The 15,681-nt window shown below is 37.4% G+C and overlaps 1 protein-coding gene across 2 annotated transcripts in view; it reads right to left on the bottom strand.

The window, feature by feature from the left end:
• Positions 1-4,099: 4,099 nt before the first annotated feature.
• The window catches only part of Fam174a (family with sequence similarity 174 member A), a 29,652-nt gene continuing 18,070 nt past the window's right edge, over positions 4,100-15,681 (bottom strand). The window contains exons 2-3 of one of the 2 annotated variants that reach the window (XM_028879082.2): positions 15,314-15,448; positions 4,100-4,649 (exon numbers count right to left, since the gene is read on the bottom strand). In XM_028879082.2, coding sequence (XP_028734915.1) covers positions 4,646-4,649; positions 15,314-15,448 — 139 coding nt within the window. In that variant the 3' untranslated portion in view covers positions 4,100-4,645. Of the gene's footprint in view, positions 4,650-15,309; positions 15,449-15,681 lie in introns of those variants that run through there. The other variant, XM_028879083.2, reaches the window with a different exon arrangement.

Here is a 15,681-nt window from a genome sequence, read left to right as displayed (position 1 = left end):
GTAATTCTCTCTCTCTCTCTCCTTTTTTAAACAAGAACCTTAAATCTAATCTCCTTTGCTTAGCCCTTTTCTATTTTAATAAAACATGAAACAAAGGACTACCAATTCTTGCCAAGACAAGTGTGGTTGTAGCTTTAACAAAAGGCATCTTCTGAGGCCAGGACAATATGGCACCATCTCTGAAGTGGCCTTTGCAATCTGGAAAAGGCACAGTGCCATTTTCTTCGAAGGCAGCTGAACAGGCAGTGGCCGATGGTTTCTGACGTGCAGTGGAACAGCAGCTGAAATAGTTATTCTCGAAGAGTAACTAAGCTCACACCTCTCAATAGTAGACTGGCCTTTAACAGAGGGATGTGGAGAAGAATGCGATGCTGAGATGAAGTCATACACACACACAGCCAAGAATAGACAGCTGAATTAAAAAAAAAAAAAAACAATTTCCAGAATTTAAAATCCTGAGTCATGACATGACACTTGTGGAATTCAGGTGTTTCTGGTACATGGACTGCTCTCACCCAATGTGAGATCGAACTGTTAGCCTTGTGTACATCCTATTTCACAAATGAGTTTGTCAGATACGCTAAGCCTATAGGCTGAAGATGATGCCCAAACACTGTGGAGAAACCTCAGGTGACTGTCCAGGCAGCTGGCTGTTTCTGTCAACTCACATTTTTTTGGAAGCTGCTTACGTGCACTTCCAACTTTTATTTTTGTTAGATAATATTATTTCCTTCTTGGGTCTCTGAGGGAGTTGAAGATTAGATAGTTATAGTTAAAGTTTAGATAGTTATAGTTTTCCTTGTTAAGAATTTTAGAAGCCGGGCGGTGGTGGCGCACGCCTTTAATCCCAGCACTCAGGAGGCAGAGCCAGGTGGATCTCTGTGAGTTCGAGGCCAGCCTGGTCTCCAAAGCAAGTTCCAGGAAAGGTGCAAAGCTACACAGAGAAACCCTGTCTCGAAAAACCAAAAAAAAAAAAAAAGAATTTTAGAAAAGAAACTCACTAAAGAGTAAGTGTATAAATTTATAAATTTGAAAGACGTTATAAAGATAGTTCTGTTAGTAATATAAGTTATGATAGAAAGTGAATCAGGTACATTTTGGACTTACCAAAATATAATAATGGAATTACTTTCTCTGAATGTGTCAAATGCAAATGGACTAGACATTGTTTAGGTATTTATTGCTTGTATATATGGTATATAGTTATTGTACTTTGTATATAGTGTTTCTTATATTAGTTATAACTTTTTTCCTTTTTTCTTTTTATTAAAATAGAAAAGGGGGAAGTATGGTGATATTTCATTTGTACTGAAATGTAGTTTTATTTGTATGTTCTTAAATAAAGTTGCCTGGGGGTCGGAGCTAATAGCAAGCCATAGCAGAAGCCGGACAGTGGTGGCGCACACCTTTAACCCCGATCACATGACAGACAGATCTCTGTGTGTTCAAGGATACAGCCAGCATGGAGACACATGCCTTTAATCTCAATACTAACCATAGAAGACCTGGAGGTCTGTATAGACAGGCAGTGACGAGGAGGTCATGTGGCTGGGTTTATAACCAATGAGAAGGCAGAACAGAAAGTCAATAAAAAGACAGATACACAGGAAGTAGGTCTCTTTCTGAGGGCAGTGGCATTGAGGGGTAAGAAAGGTTTTTTAGTATCAGCTCTTAGCTACTGTTCTGACCTCTTGGGCTTTTAACTCTGAATTTGGCTCTGTGTTTCTTTTTTTAATAAGACTGTTAAATCTAAAGGTTGTTTTCAATAATGTGGAACATTATAACCTTAAGGCATGATTCTGGTCAATCATGCACTTAGAAAACCTTTTAATGACACCTCCATGGAAGGGAGAGGCATAACATAAACAAAGAAATGAACACATAAATAAATAAAGCAAACTCCTTTAAATATCAAGTTCTGCAAATGTCAACCAAATAAATGGCAAGATGGCATCAAGACTCTAAACCACAAACCAGAGAACCCCTCTAGCGAAAACAGAAACCATGAAGATAACATTATCTAAGGAAGTAAACCCCAATGAAAATGAAGGAAGAGACTCAAATTTCTATCGACATAAAGCAGGCCCAGCCAGTTATTCAAAATCAATATAACCCCTATAACCTTACTGAAAGGAAGGTCTTAGAGCCCAATGTCAGCAGCCTAGAGAAGAGACCAAGTGCCACAGATCCAGTCCCTTGGAGCACAATTAGAACCCAACCAAACAGGTGACAGGTGCAGAGGAATCAGTGTGACAGGAAGAGCTAATAACTGAGTGCTGTTTCTGCATCACCAGAACAAATAAATATTAAATATTTTTGATAAAGTATTATGTATTAGAGATGAGACAGTTTAAGACATCCAATTTAACAATTCAACATTGTATTAAACCAAAATGCCACTTAGTATTCCGTAGAAATGTATAAACATAACTTTTTAATGCTGTGATTATACTGTCCCTCCAGTCAAAATTGACCTTTTATAAAATTTGAATTTTTAATGAACTTCAAACCTGTATATCTCTCTCCCTTGCACTACTGACTATTGAGCAGATCATTTGACTCTGGTTTATATTTCTTTTGTTAAAGAGAAACCATATTTGAGGAATTGCATCTAAGTTCCTCGAACTATACCCAAGCCTCTCATTTTCTTTTAAATTTAAATGTATAAATCCTAGGGTTTGAGCCACGCCCTAAACAGAATATAATTTGGGGAACACCAGAGAAAGACTGTTCTGCAGATAAGGGGGATATGAATCCTGGTAGGCAATAATGGTGGTCTCCACAACTGGCCACCACTGGATTCCTTCTGTGTGTTTGTGTTGCTTCTCCCATGATGAACATGTAGACTGTAGTTTCCTTCCCTTGACTTTAAATTAATATTCGTGACAGGTTTGATGAAGAGAATATGCCAAAGTTAATATTCACACACATCTGAACTGAAATCCTAAGAAATGTTGCTGTTTTTCACTCTTACCTTAGGATGATCTCAAAATCTAGATGCCAAATTCATGGTAAGCATGTGAGTTGAACTCTGCACCAACAAGTCACCATCAGCTCCCAGACATGTGAGTAAGATGCTCAGGAGTCACAGTGAAGGGGAAACTCCAAAGGACCACAAGTCCAGGCACAGTCTGAAGGCACCACATGAACTAGTCCAGGTGGATAGCCCACGGAGACTTGTCAGTAGAGGAGAATGTGCTGACAGGAAAACCTTTTATATGCTTTGAGTTTTATTCTGAAATATTATAGGCCTAGGTTATATATTTAAATATAAAACCATTTTCTTTGTATCTTTTTCTCTTTGTTAGAGGAGTATCTATTGTGGCCTTGTTGAATGGGAGTAGCTCTAGGGTTGGCTTTGGTCAATACAAGAAGGGTAGAACTGAAATTAATCCATCATTATGAGGCAGTAGCCTATAAAATAACTAAGTTTAGCATTTGAGATAAATTTCTTGATCAGCTTTGCTACAGAGAAAATATAATACAGAACAAAACTATAGACTGTAAGTGTAGCTGATATATTAAAAAATAAATCTTTACTGTAAGCAACCATGACCATGGATGATCCCATTCTGTTACACATTCAAATGACCTCACTTATGCTAGTAAGAACAGTGTTCATGACCCATGCCTTTTCTGTAAGTCTTCTTCTAAAATTTAAAATATGTAAAATCAGACCTGGGTGAGATTAGATTTGCTGTGAGATAATGAAGCTAATCTCTACATAAATTCCTGACTTCAAAGTCTACAGATGGAATATTTCAATCGCTTGGTCTCTTCAATCTCTTCTGACAAGACTCAGAACCATACAATCTGATCTGTAATTAACTCTCTCACATTAAATTATAAATGCCTTTGAAATTCATAGATTTCCAAAATATCTCATCTCTAAGAAGATATTCAACCTTCTTTGCCCCATTTATCCTTGGACTCAATCTCAGAGAAATCTCCTGTCTTATGCAAGAATTATAGATGTGAGACATTAAGCTAACGAAAAATACATTTTAGACTCAGTACATAGAGATAACATAAAAATACACATTAATATATAATAATGGAGTGTTTATTTTGTAAACACATTCTGTCTGTACCACTTAAATAATTTTAAATTACATTTATTCTTTTGCATACAATAGCACAGACAATTACTATTATTTAAAAACTCAAAAACAACATAACAAATTTGGCTTTTTCCCCACAAAAATGGGAAACTTTTAGTAGAGAAGAATTTTAATTAATTTTTCATACCAGTTAGTTGTGGCTTCTAGTTCTTTAAATTATGACACTGACAAAAATAATTAACAACAATTGATTAGTACTTAAAAGAAAACAAGGTACAATAATATGGTAAAAGGAAGGGTCAAAGCTCTTCAGAAAATACCATTTTAAAATAATTTTCCAATGGAAAATCCAGTACAATAAAGTTTGTCCCTAAGAGCATGGAGCCCATTAATAGAGCAGTTCCAAATATACAAAGATATAACAAAATGATACAGTATTTATTGCGCAACAACAAATTAAAGGTTGTCATAATGTATGCAACTTAAATCCCCCTCCCCCCTCAATAGATTGGCTTCTTATTCCTTAGACATAGAAATTCTGTTCTTCAGTAGAAATATGAAGTCTTCTCATGAAAGGCACATTCTCATCTGTAAAATGAATAAGTAAATATATAAATAACACTTCTGTATAAAATCTAAACACATCTAAATATTCAGAAGTTTTGAGGGAATAAAATAAAGCTAAAAAAAAGAAACTATTGTAAACCACTATGACTGGGTGACACTGTCATTATTAATTGTTTTGGATATTGTCCTTTGAACTGTAATTTTAACTATTCAAAATAATTTTATATATAATATTATTAGTCATAAAAGCCTGTGTCTATATTCACAATAATGTTTCCTCACAGAACATTAACAAATGATTTCAATTGACTTCAGGCAATATAATCTTTTCATTTGTTTTATAGTTTCTATAAATAGAGTTCTTTAATCCTGCTTCTCAGCTTTCAAAATGCAACCAAAGGCCATAAGTCTGAAATCACACTCAATGAAAAAACAATATTTTAGAAATTTGTAGTATGGCAACAACAACAACAAAAATCACATGAAAGACAAAGTTTTGCTGGGTATGGATGTTTGCCATAAATTCATGGCTAGCCTGGGCTACATACTCAGACCCTGTTTCAGACAAGTGAACAAACAAATGAGACACATTCTTCAATAAACACATTCATTGGGATGTCTGCTCATTTTTCTTTTAAATACTTATAGCAATATGAATCTTCATTCCTATTCATCCCTCGCTGGACCATATAAAGTAGCTCAAAATACTGCAACTCAGTTTTTTGTTAACTCTAGTAGTGAGTAATTTATAAACATTGGGTCATCTAGAACGTAAGTGCAACAGTATTACTAATTTATTCAAAAGCATGGGATGGTCTGGGAGCACTCTTGACTGACAAAAATCAACCTTACAGTTTTGTTTTCATTTTTACATGAACTTCTTAATTTGGCTCCAGCTATAATAGATTTCTCCATACCCCAATCTGCAAAGCCTGAGAACAAGTGAACATTTCCAAAATATGTAACACCACACCTTAGTTGGCACTTTTAACTCCCCTTAGCACACAATTTCTTCCTCTCCCACATGAACATTTCTGGCTGCCTTGTACACTTTAAAAAAGTAACTGCAACTCAAATATCACTTCACCAACATGCCATTCTCAAATGCTATCCTTAACTCAGCTGCTCCTTTTCAGGAAAACCAGGATGACATTAGCAATATATGAGCGGAAAAAAACCCAAGTTCCTCTTCCTGAAGAAAGAATACAGATGTTATAAAAGGTGGCCTGGCAGACCAGAGTCAAGAGGGCACAGTGAAGTCTGGGAGTGCTGAGTGGTGAGAGCTGTTTCTATTAAGAGACTTGTTTGGGCATGGACAGACACTGAAGTTGGGGAGCAATTAGGACAGACTGCCGCCACTTTAGACAGGACTGCCAGCATACCCTGTCCTAGGAAGAGGGTCATACTGTGAGATGGAATAATATCCTAGACAACAATAGTTCAATAATTGCTGTGCCGATAAAAATCTATCACATACCAACAAGCACAACTGCCATCACAAGCTGCCAAATTAGTCCAGGGATGAAAAATGGAAAAACATTTAGGAAATGGTAAGAAAAACACTTGTATAAAGTATCATTACATTGTCAGAATTAAATTGGCACCTTGTTTAGACATTTTAGGGATCAGTCTAAAAGCAATAGAGCTTCAGATTAAATAAATGGTTTAAGTCTCCATAGAACTTACAACGATTTGAAATGGACAAAAGATGGGTAGAATCTTTTACTAAACAAAGCAGTCAATTTCCAGTGCACTCAGAGCAGCCATGCATGTATGGCATACTGTATGTGCCAATGTGTAGAATAGCTTTAAAATTTTTTAAAGCAAATTTTTTGTTGTTTAATCACCTAAAATATATTGAAGGTCTTAATCTTAACTTTTTTTTTTTTTTCCCAGACAGGATCTAGAAGTCCTTCTGCCTCAATCTCCCAAATTCTAGGATTAAGGCATGATCTAAACATGCTTGGTTCTGGGTTTTTACAACTGTCAGAAATACTGCCTTTTAAAATTTTTATTATCATCATCATCATCACCATCACCATCATCATCATCATAAGGTCTCATATAGCTAAAGATGCCTGCAGTTTTCTGATACCCTAGCTTTATTTTCTGAGTCGGGAATATCATTTAATTTTGGGAAGCTGGGAAGACAGTGATCAATTAATAAATTAGTTAAAAGAAGAATCTCAATTCTCTACTTTGTAAGACAGTTGTACTTGTGAAAGTACCCACCCAGCTTGGAAGTCACTCTGATGAGGTAATCTTGACCTGAAATGAATGCCTCTTTTCTAAAACACCTATTTGGCCAGTTGGCTGCTGAAGTTATAAACAAATTGTAATTGAATCAGACTATAATTTGAAGGGAAGATTACTGTTGATTTTTAATAGTAGTCTTCAAAATGTGAACCGGCAAAGCCTACGAAGTGGAAAGCAGGGCAAGTGTTTCATAATGCAGTCAACCTCCATTATGTGAGAGTGATTGGCAAGGAAGAATCTAGCCTCAAGAGACTGGTCTAAGCCACTCTCTTAGCTAGAACTGACACTCCAGAAACACGTCAGCCCACCACATTCAGCAGCTTAGGGTATGTCACAGCACTGTTCAGCCACTCATCTATATCGCCATCGCTACAAGATCCTGCTAATTACTGCACATGTCAAAACTTAAGTAAAATCTGTTTTCTGATTTTTGACAGGCTGATATAAACAGCTAGAAAGCGTTTTATGACTAGGTATCTTTAGGTACAAATTATAATGAACACACACAATATTAAATTGAAGTAGCAGAGCGAAAGTAGTAAGGCAGCAAATTCAGGGCTTTGAAATGACACATTTGACACAGATTACTAGCATGGCATTAAAATGGCATCAGCACTAGCTTTTACAAGCCATCTCCACAATCTGAGTTGTCTTCTAGTACATAGCATTATACTAATTTTAGTTTTGATAGAAGTTAAACTTAACACTACTAATATATTGTTTCTATTTGTTGTTTGTACTATAAAGTGTTTTAAGCTTCCAACATTAAAGTGGATTATTGGCATATAATAAAATAAAAATCTCAATTTTTTTCAGAAAAATAAAAATTTTTCTAGTGATAATAGGCTGCCTGTTCTCCTGGGTTTTTCTGTTCAAAGGAGGAGGAAACTCCACCCATCATTTAAAAATGTGATGTGTTCTTCCTATGTTTATAGTCCCTAAACAATAGAATAGGTTAGCATAACAGAAATACTCTTTATAAACAGTACCAAAAGCTAATTTTTAAAACTGTAAGCAAGAAAATTCCTCTTCTTCTCTAGATATGATTTGTTTCCTTGTGCTTTTAAAAAAAGAATTTGACTTTCATGAGTTCTCAATGGTTTTGTTTGGTCGTCTCTCCAGGTTTCCCCATCATGATCCTGATGCACTTGCTCATAGAATTCCTCTTCTCTCTCTTTGACTAGACTCCTGGAGCTCTGCCTGGTGTTTGGCTATGGATCTCTGCATCTGCTTTTCATGAAAGTTGGATCAATGGCTGTAAAGCCTAAATGGGACTGGACTAGACCCTCTGCATGGCCATACAGTTGTGTAGCTTGATCTGCTTGGGGCCCACTACCCATGATGGGACACCTTGTACAGCCCTGAGGCAGGGGGAGGGGCTTGGACCTCCCTCTAATGGATGAGCCTCCCCATGGGAGACCTTGCCTTCTTGTGTAGCGGGGAAAGGAGGTGGGTTGGGAGGGAGAGGCTGGGGGGCGAGAGGAGGGAAGAGGGGGATCTTTAATGTATAAAATGAATGAAAAAAATTTCCTAAATAAAAAAAATAAAGAATCTGGGCAATAAAGGAGAATTTTGTAAGTATTAACACAGTAGATATGATCAAAACTAATTACTAGAACGGCTATTACAGAACACTAATGTTCTTCATGCAGCGGGAAAGAGAGCAACTCACAAGAATCATACTCCTACCTTATGGATGCACATTTGAAAAACTGATAGGAATGAAGGGTCCTAGCATGAGGGAGGGACATAATGGAAATGTTTCGTTTATAGGTATAAATCAAATAAAAAGTAAACAAATGGAATGAGATTGTAGCAGGATGAAGAGTCTAAAGCCAGTTAAATTCTCTCAGTCTTTTTCCTCTTTCAAATCAGAGTATTAAAAACTACTTTAGAAGATCATACTGATAAGCCTCCTAGTAAAAAGTCCAGTATAGTGCATCTGAAACTTAGCAGCTAACACTTCAGTCATTCCTGTTACAGTTCTACGACCTCACAGTTCCCAAGTCAGAATGAGTTATTCCCTTCTAGGGAAATCTGCATCAATTACTGAGATATTTTCTATCCATTAAATTTGAGTATTATTTCTGATAATAGAATGACGATTCATTGTTAAATTTCACACAATATAGAAATAAAAGTGAGACATGATTGCTCACACCTACAGCATTTGGGAGGCTCAGGCTAGAAGATTACTACAAGTTTAAGACCAGCCTGTCCACATAGCACATACACCACACACACACACACACACACACACACACACACACACACACACGCGTGCACACGTGTGTGTGTGTGTGTGTGTGTGTGTGTGTGTGTGTGTGTGTGTGTGTATTTAGAGAGAGAGAGGCGGGTGCTGTAGATTCCTCCAATGGACTGCTATCTACAACTCTGAATTTCTGCAGCAGAGGTGCAAAGGCTGTAGAGTCAGAGGATTAAAAAGTTTGTCAGATTGTATCTCCTAGAAATGTCAAAAGCTACATCCACAAATTCTCACCAACACAACTGCTTAAGATGAGCTGAACAATGACAACATCAACAGGAATGTTGAACTAGAGAGGAAAGACCACAAGGCCTCAACCCTATACAAAAAAACTACAGGCAATAAAGGAATGCTAAGAGAGGAAGAAAGAGTATTACCCAGGGACGATCACATCAGTTTGGTTATCCAATACCTAATGGTCAGCCCTGAAAACATACAGATAAGTACTATTATATAGACTGAGCAGGTTGTACTTATGTATTTAGGAGTGTATGTGTGTGCGTGTATGTGTGTGTCTGTGTGTGTGTGTGCACACATATAAACATATATGTATAACAATAAATTTAAAAAGCCACAAATTTAAAAGAGAGTAAAGTGTGGTGTATGGGAGGATTTGGAGGTAAGACAGGGACATGGAAAAGAGAGATGCTCTTTATTTATTGTATTTATTATATATTTATTATATTATAACCTTGCAAAATAAAATAAAAAAGCATTATATTAAAAAGGCAAACACAGAAACAAATTTGGATGAAGAATTATAAAAGGATTAAAAGTAAACCACAGACTTTGTTTGCAAAGTTATGGTAACACAGATATGACTTAATTTCAGATAATACTCATTTGACTGTCTTATCCATATACTTAGAATGTTTTTATAGAATTCTGAACTGGCTGAAAAGTTCATGAAAATCCCCACCTTAAATCACACTCGGTAAATTTACATAGATTAGCCTTCTCCCTTAAGTATTTATGTTATTAAGGTAGCTTCTTAAATAACTGTGAGGTCTGGGTGGACCCACCTATGTGAACAACAGTAACCTGCTCTGGGCCCATCCCCACCCCCCTTGGCAAGCATGCCACCACTGAGCTATAGCTTAAGTCTTGGATAGGATTTTATAGCACTTCTAGCAAATTTTCAATATCTCTAAGGGGGAAAAAAAGATCAGAAATATTCCAGTTAGCAAAGGAATCACCTTTTCTATACTGTGACAAACTCCAAACTTCAACAGTTTTATGTCCCTTCTTTGATGGCTGACTTTAATTTCCTCCTTATGGCATGTGTGATGACTATAATCAGTGCAGCACAGAACACAGCCACCAGTCACCAGTCTGCTGCAAAGCCTGCTCCATCCATTGCTGCACATTTGCAGCAGTCTTCACCACTGAATACCGTTATTTTTAACAACAACTGCAACAGGAAGGAGAAGGTGACATTCCTCAGCTATTCTGCTTCATTAATTTGTATCTTTAAAAAGAGGAATGGAGCTACTGTAAGGTTTGGTCTAAAGAAGGGAAGCAATACAAAGGGAACAAGAAGGAACAGAGGTGGAAAGACTAAAGAGGGAATCCATCAAACAAAAGAGAAAACAGGAGAGGAAACACTGCTAGTGGGTTCCTGTAATATTATGTCATATACAACCTAAGGCAGGAACTTAATTAATAAACAGAATTTTGTACAACCCTGGTACTTTTCAAATGTGTAATATACACAAACAAATAAACCCATGTGTGTGTATGTATGTATGTAAATATGTGTAATACAAAAATTGAATGTATTACTAACATTCTTATCAAAGGGAAAAAACTCCACTCCCCAATGCTCCCACTCATGAATTCTGTCAGCCAACAAAGAAGTAACTGCAGTGATACAAATCTAGTGGAAAATACAAATGCAGAGCTGGGGATGCAGCGCAGCAGGTGCTTCCAGAGCACAATGGTATGCTAGACTCCAGATTTAATCTGCATCAGCAGAGAGAGAGAGAGAGAGAGAGAGAGAGAGAGACAGAGAGAGAGAGAGAGAGAGACAGAGAGACAGAGACAGAGAGAGAGACAAAGACAGAGAGAGAGAGAGACAGAGAGAGAGACAGAGACAGAGACAGAGAGAGAGAGACAGAGAGAGACAGAGAGAGAGAGACAGAGACAGAGAGAGAGACAGAGAGAGAGAGAGAGACAGAGAGAGAGAGAATGAATAAAGGAAGAACACAGACACAATTTGTTTTTGTTACGATATGGCTCTAACTATCCATCTTTGTTTCTCATTTAAAAAAATAGACATATGCCTGGCCTCCAAAAGTATGTTATCATTGATTTTGGTAACCTTAATTAATAAAAATGTGGAATCTCAAGTTTACTATTTTTAAGTTTCTTTTGTTCTGTCTTCCTAGCCTTAGGTTTAATAGACCATTTTTCACAGGAAACTGGGCAATTTGCCTATCTCTGTTCTCCCTATAAAGCCAGAGGTTGCTAGAATACCTGGGTACATAACAGATAACAATCACTTACTCTAATAACAGAATGATTCCTTTGTTTGTTTGTTTGTTTGTTTGTTTGTTTTCTAGAAACAAGGTTTCTCTGTGTAGCCCTGGCTCTCCTGGAACTCAATCAGGTTGGCCTCAAACTGGGAGGCCTGCCTGCCTCTGTCTCCCAAATGATGGGATTAAGGGTGTGTGCCACCACCATCCAATTGGCTCTGATCACTGGGCTACTGCATAATCATCCTAATTCCTCACAATAAAACTTCATATTTGATGACCCATAATAACTTTCACAGCTTCATTATAGCTTGAGTGTGCTCCCCATGGATAGCTGTGCTACATGTAATACCTACTGTGATATAAATGGAGCAACTCAAATTTCAGGATAATTTAACTACTTTATCTCTGAACATTACACCACCTTTATTATTACTATCTCTTTCTCCTCTGCCTAGAAATAGTAATTCCTAAATCTGGTTGGTAGCCTCTGATACCCTTAAATAGCGCAAGTCACTTGTATATTTGCAGGGTCTAACTCACATTTTTTCTTACTCTGGCCGCCTCCAAAATTTACAGTGATCATCACAATGGGTTGTGGAGCAGAGTCCCAAAAGACTCAATATACATCTACAAAACACTCCCCCACCTAAGGCTCAAGGAAAACTGCAGGAGTAGAATGATTGTCAGAGCCAGAGGATCAGGGAATTCGCTGTGAGACTGTGTCTCCTAGAGATATCAGAAGCTAAACCCATACAGTCTCACTAACATTGCTGCCCAAATGTGAGCTGGACATGGATGACATAAGTGAACATGACAAAGTGGACAGAGAAAAGCCCAGGAAGCCTCAACCCTGTACAGAGAACTACAGGCACCCGAGAAAAGCCAGGAGAAGAGAAGTGACCCTCTTCAGCAAAGAGTACACCAGTTAGTTATATCGGTATTTATCCCTGTTTTCCTAGGTTACAAACTTGATGGCATATAATTATACATGTTAGTTTCGTGAGCTTCTCCTTCTGTTCCTGAAGCTTCACCTTCACAACAGCTGAGCTTTAGGTAGTTATTTCTGCCTGTTGCCACCTCGTCAGTGAAGAATTCCTGTACTATTTACCTTCATAGGAGTAAGAGTTTCACTTGGCTTACACTCCAAAGGGCACATTCCGTCATGAAAAAGGACGGCAGCAGAAGGACTGTGAGGCGGCTTTTCACACTGAATCCACAGGCGGGAAACAGAAAGCGGGCAGGAACTGGGGCTGAGTATTGAAGTGCTGGCCCCACTGACAGTGTCCCATTTCCTTCAGCAAGTCTCTACTGGCTAATGCTTTTACCATGCTACCAGCTGAAACCAAGCGTTCAAACCTGACTGTGTGGAGGATGTTGCACATTCAATCTACAACCTGTTTAATATAGATGAACTGATACTCAAACTGAGTTCTTCTTCTCAGGTAATCACGAACTGTTAATTCCATTTTATGTCTTTCCTTTCTATGAATGTATATAGCAGACATCTCATAAGTACCCAGCATAATTAAATATAATAATTGTCAATGCAAATTATAATTAATAATAATTTTGAAAAGTAAATGGGATTCTAATGCCGTTGTTTTACTTAGCACTTTCACGTGGAGCCCAAGATGAGATCATCTTCTATTTACTCAGTAAGCATTTGTTCTCAATGCTACTTCATATTATTCTCTTTTGATTTTAATATAAAGACAAGCATATATTACATACATTGACTTTTAAATGCAAGCTAACAAATTTGGTTAACCTACACTTCAAAAAGAGACAACCAATAAAATTAGTCTTACCCACCAAATAATACAGGCATTCGTTATTCCTCGTTTATCCATTAGAACCAGATGAAGATAATACCCATTGCTGAAGACAACACACATACAGATGCATGATAAAAAGAAATCAAGCTAGAACTGAGCCGTTACTTTTTTTCCTGATAGCTTTCCTAGGGCTGGGGGGTATTTAAAGGCTGCTGCTGGGCCTCTCTACCATCAGCTCTTAAACAGGTATCCCATATCTGCCTCTGAGAATTTTATTTAATAAATGTAATAGCTTTTGGGACTAATGCTATTCAGCCATGTAGGATATCTCCCTCCTAAGAAGAGAGAAATCTTGGGATTCGAACAAAGGTAATAAAAAACCGGGCTATTCAGTTTTACATCAATGCAAAAGGTCACCCTGCCAGAATCCTAACAATTAACCTGGTTACCTGCAGGATATGCCACCAGTGCAATAGCAACACAATTGTTCCAAGGATAAGCAACAGCTTTTAGACTGGATCCTAGGCCTCCAGAGGGGAATGCATGCCTGGTGTTAAAAATAGTAAAAACAAACACCCTACAAAGATACGAACTAGGGAGCACAGGGCTTAATTTGGGGATTCACTACTGTTGTTTAGGTAAATTGACATGGAACCAAACTGCATTCTAAATGTGTATACGCATAGACAAATATTATTCTTATCCTTAACCAATGATATATCTCTTTGCGAAGAATAGCAGTGAGTGCAGAGTCATGGCTGCTCAAGGGGCTATTAATAAGTGGTATTTGAAAGCTGAGCCCTAAGTAGGACACTTAAACCTCCCCCAGGAGGCTCAGAAAACATTTCAGAAGAGTGGAGAGAAGCCACAGCTGGAAGATTCAGGAAAGAACTGTGAAACGCTGTCTTCAGGGCATGACATAGCATTGCCAAGGGCAGCTTGCGGCATCTGCACCAAGCCTTTAACACTGGACCTGTCAACTGCCAATCATGAACTGGTCCTCCCTGCTGAGCTACTGGAAACTAAATGATTGTTGCGAAGGGGCAGTCATTCTTATCAATTATTGACCTCACTGACTTATTGACCACCATGCTCCAGGGGGTTGTTGTATACCTGTGTTCACACAAAGTTGAGGTTAAACTCAGTACATCTGAACCAAAACAAAAAGGCATGAATGTGGGAAAGGGACTTGTAGGAAGAAGGGTGGGAGGACAAGAGGGTGAGGTTAGGCAGAATGCACTATGCACATGTCTGACACTGTCAAAGAATAAATTCAATCAAGTAAGAAAGATTTCCGTGCTCCCTGACTTATATGATTCTAGACTCCAGCTTTCCTTCACCAGAAATCCTTCTTTCTCTTAGGATATTTTTCCTACATGCTGTAGCCCTTGTTGGCTCTTCTCATTCCAAATGCAAATGCACTGATATTAATCATATACCAAACCCTGCAGGAAAGATCTTGACATGTCATGAGACTAGATCTGAATACAGACATCACAGCTACACCATGATACAAACAAATCTCCAGTCTTACAGTTCTGTCAGGGAATGCTATTTCCAAATCAAATAAACCAAACAATAAACAAAATAATTTCAGGATATAAAAATAAAAGCAAGCTTACTAAATATTTCTCGAATACAAACATATGCCAAAAATAATGAATACTGTAAGAATGAAAAATTTCAAGCCCCAAACACTGCAAGGAAATCTGCAAAAAGAAGGCTAATTTTAGGATATAACCAATGTATACTATTGGTTATATCCAATTCAACAAAGCCATGTGAATGATATCTGTGGGATGGGCAGAACAGAAGACATTAAATAGAAACCAATAAAATTTGCTAGAATAAAGTCTGTAAGATTATCTGAGCAAAGATCTGCATCGTTATTTAACTCCTGCACCACCTTACCTTCTAGGATGATTGGCATCGAACAATGTGTTGTCATCATCCTCATCATCTTGTTCTAAGGGTGTCAATTCCATGTTTTCTATGTTAGTGTCCAAAACTCCGTATCTCCTAGTTTTACGGTTTCTCCTCCTCATCCTATTAAATCAAACAAATACATCAATAAAACAATTTTAATATAGCCTAATGATTATTTCTTATGCAATTGGAAATTAAAGAAATTAGTTCATGTTTCATACCAAGCACACAGTCAGTACAAAAATGATTACAATTCAGGAATATTAAAACAATTAATTTAGCACCAAAGATTAATGGTAATTCACTAAATAAACCTATTCCTATATATTTGAATGGCATCAACATTTCTCCTG

This window comes from Peromyscus leucopus, chromosome 13 (assembly GCF_004664715.2).
Source record: "Peromyscus leucopus breed LL Stock chromosome 13, UCI_PerLeu_2.1, whole genome shotgun sequence".
Classification (NCBI taxonomy): domain Eukaryota; kingdom Metazoa; phylum Chordata; class Mammalia; order Rodentia; family Cricetidae; genus Peromyscus; species Peromyscus leucopus.
Note: the sequence above shows the minus strand (reverse complement) of the source record. Positions and strands in the feature narration are given on the sequence as shown.